The sequence below is a fragment of the Borostomias antarcticus genome (genome assembly GCF_949987555.1).
Source record: "Borostomias antarcticus genome assembly, chromosome: 9".
Lineage (NCBI taxonomy): Eukaryota > Metazoa > Chordata > Actinopteri > Stomiiformes > Stomiidae > Borostomias > Borostomias antarcticus.
The window spans coordinates 9246418-9253078 of NC_140242.1; the positions used below are offsets into that span (position 1 = coordinate 9246418).

The 6661-nt window shown below is 44.3% G+C and overlaps 1 protein-coding gene across 1 annotated transcript in view; it reads right to left on the reverse strand.

The window, feature by feature from the left end:
* Window positions 1-6661, reverse strand: part of phex (phosphate regulating endopeptidase homolog, X-linked) — a 20110-nt gene extending 13449 nt beyond the window's left edge. Inside the window, exon 1 of the mRNA XM_084443644.1 lies at window positions 6399-6661. Coding sequence (XP_084299770.1) covers window positions 6399-6522 — 124 coding nt within the window. The 5' untranslated portion in view covers window positions 6523-6661. The remainder of the gene's footprint in view (window positions 1-6398) is intronic.

Consider the following 6661-nt stretch of genomic DNA (forward strand, 5'->3'; position numbering starts at 1 on the left):
TCTCTCTCTAGTTTCGCTGTGCATTTCTTCCCGCCCATTTTAGTTTATTGCAGATTTGTCATAAAATCATGATTCGTTTCGCTAGTGAGGAAGTCGCGTGAGAACCACTTCAAACCAATCATATAGGTAGCAAATCATCTTGGTAACAAAATGATTAGGTGCGTTTACATGGACAGTTTGAATCGGTTTCAAATAGGTTTGGAAGGCCAAACCGATTGAAAATATGTCATATATATAAACACCTCAATCCGACTGAAATGCCCCAACCCGATTGAAATCCCAATCGCTTTTCAAGGAGGTAGTTTAAACCTTTTCGAAACCGTTTGGTCCGTCATGTATACTACCTTGAAACGGATTGATGCTGCGTTCTGCGTTCATTTTGCGCATGTTCAAGACTTGACTAATCAAGGCATGCTCGACAGTTCCGTAGTCAGCTGTTTGTAACCATCGTAACGCAATCACTCACGGCTGCGTGCGCGTTCGAAACATTTGTTTCGTTATCGCATGTAAACATCCAACCAGTTTACTTTGTATCCCATGTATACAATCAAGATGAAATCAGCTTGAAATCAACCAGATTGAAAAATATTTGTCATGTACATGCACCTATTGTAAACAAAATAATTTGCTTTGCGTGGGTCATTCTCTTTTACGACAAAAGCTAACGTAGCCTAGGCTACTGTACACAACCAAAGAATGGCTGGAAAGAAATGCGCAGCTAAAAGAAAATATGAAGACGAACACAGGACATTTTTTACCCGAGTGGGGAGAGTAATTTTTTCTTCATAGAACGTAATGGTAAGCCATTCTGTCTGATATGCCAGACATCATTGGGACATTTCAAAGCCTCATCTCGAGCCCAGTCCAGCCCAACCCAGCCCAGTCCAGTCCAGCCTAACCCAGTCCAGCCCAGCCTAACCCAGCCCAGCCCAGCCTAACCCAGCCCAGTCCAGCCCAGCCTAACCCAGCCCAGTTCAGCCTAACCCAGCCCAGTCCAGCCTAACCCAGTCCAGCCCAGCCTAACCCAGCCCAGTCCAGCCTAACCCAGCCCAGTCCAAAATATATTATGTCAGAAAATATCTTGTATTAATTTTAAATAAATTAACTTTAAATGTATATTTAATGGACAATAATGTTTTTCTTATTATTTTAGACTGGGGTGCCTTGGGATTTTAAGTACTTATGAAGGGTGCGGTGACTGAAAAAAAGGTTGAGAAACGCTGGTATATATGGTGTGGCTCTGGGTGGTACCACAGTAATTGTTGTGGCTCTTAGTCTCTGACTGGTTGGCCACCCCTGATCTAAATGAACTCCATTAATACGTGTCTGAAAAACCCAATCGGTTAAAGTAAGCGCACCAAGAACAGGTGTTTGAAGACAGACTGAACCCAAACTTCTGTCGAAGTGTTGCAGACGCAGAGTCAGGGGTTAAATTGGCCCGGGGCTATCCGGGGCTCAGCTCCGGCGCATCGGTCCCATCGGTTCGTCAGCCATTTTATGTTCACCATCATGATCTCACATGCTGTTTCTCTATCGTGGAGAGAGATCACGTGATCAGGATCGCGAAGCCAGGCTAGTGGATATCGGTGGATATGTGCCACTTAAGTGATCTCTGGGGCGGCTGTGGCTCAGGAGGTAGAGCGGGTCGTCTAATGATCGTAGGGTTGGTGGTTCGAATCCCGGCTTCACCTGTCCACATGTCGAAGTGTCTTCGGGCAAGACACTGAAACATAAATTGCTCCCAATGAGCAGGCAAGGACCTTGCGTGGCAGCGGGGCGCTGCAAGCGAAGCCACCTTGGAGTAAAGGCTTTCATCATTCGAAAACTGTCTTCACTTCAGTGAATAACGAAATAATATTATCATACAGTAGTGTAGACCGAGTGACAAAAGCGCAATGAATGGTTCCTGGCAGGGGGTTATACCAGGCTATAGCCCTGAATAGTACAGTATACCACCCTGGACCAGGGCTAGGTACAGTTTAACGTTGTAGCCTACAGTGTAACGCATGTGTTGTGACAATGGCTGTGTGACTAATAAACAGATTCCATATCATTTTAATTTCATTCATTTTCCCTTTCTCAGAGTTGAAGTCTAGTAAATACTAGGAAATTGCTGATTTGACCTCATTTGAAGGGAGGAGAAATTAGGGATCCTGCATTAGGAGGAAAGGTTTTGTCTGGTATGCCTGGGTGGAGCTTTCTTCTGAAATGGCACTGCCACTCTTGAGACATCCTGTGTGACTCACATGGGCTGGTCATTCTGCAATGGGACTCTGACTCTGTCCCCTTTGCACTCGTTCATGCTGACTGCTGTACAGGCTGTCGGCTTGCACCGCACACACATTGAATATACAAAGACATCACACACACATTAACACTGCACACTTACTGTATATGCAGTACACACATCGCACTCCATTTTGTATATTGTTTTTTGTATTTGAATTTTGCACTGCTCATTTGCAGTCCCGTCTTGTCCCTGCACTCTATCTAATGTCTCCATCAGTGTTATGCACCATTGACCATTACAAATTCCTAGTATGTGTAAACTACTCTACCTGGCCAATAAACTGAAGCTGTCTCCTGAAATGGCACTGTGCTGTATGGTCATGGTCCACTCTTGAGACATGCTGTGTGACTTACAGTACATGGGCTGGTCGCTCTACAATGGGAAATAAGTCTCATTTTTCTTCTTGAGTCATGTTGACTTCCTCACAAGCCCTGTCTGTTTCTAGAGTCACAGTCAGAATGAAACAAGGGCAAGTTCTCTTTCCTTTGTCTTGGAAGAGTCTGTCTGTCATTCTTGGAGTTCACTCATGACACGTGTCCTTCCATGTTGACCAAAATCCCTCTAACGGGCCTGTACAACGGAACACCGGCAGGCAGGCCTAGTAGGGGTTTATGGGTAAATAAGTTTGTCTGGTATTATGTGGAGGCCAAGACGGGAATGCTATTAAAACGTACGGCAAAGTCACTCACTACCCCTGCAGACAGACAAGCCAAATAACAGACAGTTGAAAGTAATGGAGAAGTCAAAGAACATGACTCTCACTGAACTTCCTGGCACCTCCCGGTGTGAGAAGGCTCTGTGGAGAAGGTAGATGATGGCGTCGTCCACGCTCATTCAGGCCTGGTATGCAAACTGCAGGGGGTCCAGGAAGTCTCTCACCATGGGCCTCAAGCACCGCAGAACCAAATTTGGATTCGCAGTAGGTAAATATTACTGTAGCTAAATCTGTCCATGGAAAACTTTTTTTTTCTGCAGATATCTTAGTTACAACAAGACTGAGCTAGCAACGCAGTTTTGTGTTGTACTGTATGTGTATGTGTGGTATTTATTCAGTTTGGGATTTTTTTTCCATAGGGATTTTGGCCTACACACCAAATGGTGGCAATGTGAAGGCTAACTTAAAGCCTACAAAATGACGACATCACCTCACCACTCTATTGACTGTTATTTCAACCTAGTTAGGGTTACTAGGCATTTTTAATTGGATCCATCAAAGGTCAAAGGTTAGCAAGCTAACTAAATTAGTCTGCTATGTTTTGCTCCCCCTCAGGCAATGTGAAAATGAATTATTTTCTTTCATTTTTTAAGTTACAGAATTGTAAAAACTAAAATGGAGATGAGACAGGGTGGAGTTAAAAGGAGAAAATTTAGCAGATTTCTTTCAAAGGTAAGATTAGCTTGGTACCTAGGAAACTATCAGACACTAATACATGTACAGTAGGCTATTAGAACAGTAGACTAACTGTACTGTATGTGCTTAAGGAATGTACAAGTTATTATTTCAGCTAGTTAAACAGTAACACTTTACAATAAGGGTACATTAATATGCATTAGTCAATGCATTATTAAGCATTCAGTAACAGTTAATTAATGTCTCTATTAACCATTTACTATTGTTATTTATGTTAACTAAGGTTAACTCACCTAACCCTTACCCTAGCCCTTACCTTAACTAAGGTATTAATTAACATTAGTAACCTACAGTAACCTCACCCTAAATAAGCATTAGTTAACAGTTAACTAATGTTTTTTGTGACCCTTATTGTAAAGTGTGACCAGTTAAACTAGCTTTACCATACGTCATTGATCGTGGCTTAATCTATCGTAAATTGAGTTTGATAAACTTTACTGTTGATTTTATACAAGTACATTCTAGGATTGAGTCACCCAACCCAGGAGTAGAGAGTGAAGCAGTACCGGGTGAACCAGCACAGCATAAGGCTGAGAAGCACAGTGTTAGAATTATAGAAAGGACACTTTCATTTCAAGAATAGATCATTATAAAGGCTTGATATGTGCTATTTATGAAGCAGTATTAAAGCACCACCATCACTGCTGCCACTGCACTCACCCATGCACACTCTTGCCAACCGCGCTAAAAAAGACCCCCCACACACACGCACACACATAACAAATCCCAATGTAACCCCTGTGCACAATGAAACACATTGTAACGCATGATCCCATGTGACATTTCTTTGACTTTAGTTGATACATAATATGTAGAATTTGGTGAATCCAAGAGTTTTATGCTCCCGTCAGGTTAAACCCAGGAATCAACAACAGCACAGTGAAATTATGGTTGGCAACAAAAATAAGCTGATGTGAGTCTCCCGATGAGCTAAAACTGGAGGCTTATCCCGATTGGACTGGATGAATGGATGAATGGGAGAATCAAATCAAATCAAATCAAACTTTATTTGTATAGCGCATTTCATACACAGAGGCAACACAATGCGCTTTACAGAGAGCAATGGGAGGGTGGGCATAAGTCCCACCCCTACATATTCCAGAGGGAAGCAAGAAACCAGTTTGGACTAGGGCTCCGTCTTTGAAGTCAGGTGTAGAAGATAGTCCTGTACTGTACATCATTTTTGACATTTATGTTTGTCGGAACATGTGGGAACATCTGTAGCCTACCAGTTTCTCACTTATTCAGTACTGTAAAGCCTATATATTACAATGATAATTAACCTACTGTGAATTCTGGAGCTCACATTAGAATAGAAAAGAAAGTTTATTTTTCCATACAGTATATGAATTGGAATTCTTGTCATCCCTTGTCCTTACAATATCTTATCAGCACTAGTCAATTCCTCATTCCACTTCCTAGGTACACAACTAGACATTATAAGGTTCCCAATCTGGCAAGTATTCCCTACAGTATCTGTTGTGCTACTGTATGTACAGTAGTCTAGCCATTGGCATTGACAGAGGGGGGGGGGGGGGGGGGGGGGTGGCAGCGCCTGGTCTCCTACCATGTGCGGTGCAACGGGGTGGGGAAACCCCCCAGAGCGAACAGAGCAGAGTTGAGTCGGGTCAAGTTGAGGTAAAATGTAGTTGCGTGTTGAGACTCAACTACAGTATGTGTCAATCTTCTCTGTCCTGGGGAAACGCCACTGGCTGCGTCCCGCTGTGACTTTATGGTCTTGTATAACCCTGCAAACCCCCTGACCCAGGCTCTCTCACACACTCACACACACACACACACACAGACACAGACACACACACACGCGGTCCCAAAACACACTCCTTAATGAGCCAGCTTGTGCTGCCTACAGTATGTACTGTAGGCATTGCCTTAATGGATGTTGCCTCCGTTGCCCTTGGATTGAGACACAGCCACTGTCAGCTGTCCGAGGTTCCAGTGTCATTCAGAATGCTGACCTCACACACATACCAATTACACACACACACACACGCACACGCACACAGTATATTCTCTCTCTCTCTCTCTCTCTCTCTCTCTCTCATACACACACACACACACACACACACACAAAAGCTTATTAAAAACAAAGAAAATCTAAGAAGCCACTTGGCATTCCTCTATCTGTCCACTTGCATGACCAGGCACAGAAGTGGGTGTAATGTGTGTCTGGGTGATGATGAGGATGTGTGTGTGTGTGTGTGTGTGTGTGTGTGTCAGCATATATAAAGACATACATAATTACACTTCAAAGTTGCCACAAAAATGCCGGCTTCCCTCAATAACAAGAAAACAATACTTACCACACACACACACACACACACACACACACACACACACTGTTCACATTGAAATCAAACACGTTCCATGCATTGACTTCAACGTGCATCACAAACTGAGGGATTGAGGGAGACTGTTTCAGTGCATGTGTGAACGTGTGTGGGTGTAACATTAGCTGAGCCCGAAATAGAGTTGACACACAAACACATGGTGGGACCAGATTATCAGACAGCTCCCAACACACAGCGCCGTCGTCCACACTGTTACAGACCGGGTGTATGGAAGCCTGACATGGACACAGCTGCTGTCATTGCATACTAAACGTACATACCGTATAAACGACAGTCTCTGAGGCCTGTCCGTAAACAGGCGTGTTTGTCTGTTTGTTTGTTTACTCACCCACTATGAGCGCCAGCAGCAGGGCGACGCTGACGCACACGCACGCGGCCAGCGCCGCCTTCAGTGTCCGTCCGTTCCCCGCCTGGGGCTTGACCTCGCCGCCGCCGAGATGCTCCAACTCCATCGCCGCGAACGCCGGCTCCGTTCAACGCTGGGGTCGAGCCACACCTTGCCGACAGTCACTTAGCTAATGTTGTCGATCAAATGTAGCTCACGCTCTCGTCTAAACCGTGTCTGTCGGTGCTTACTGTACCTACAGTAGA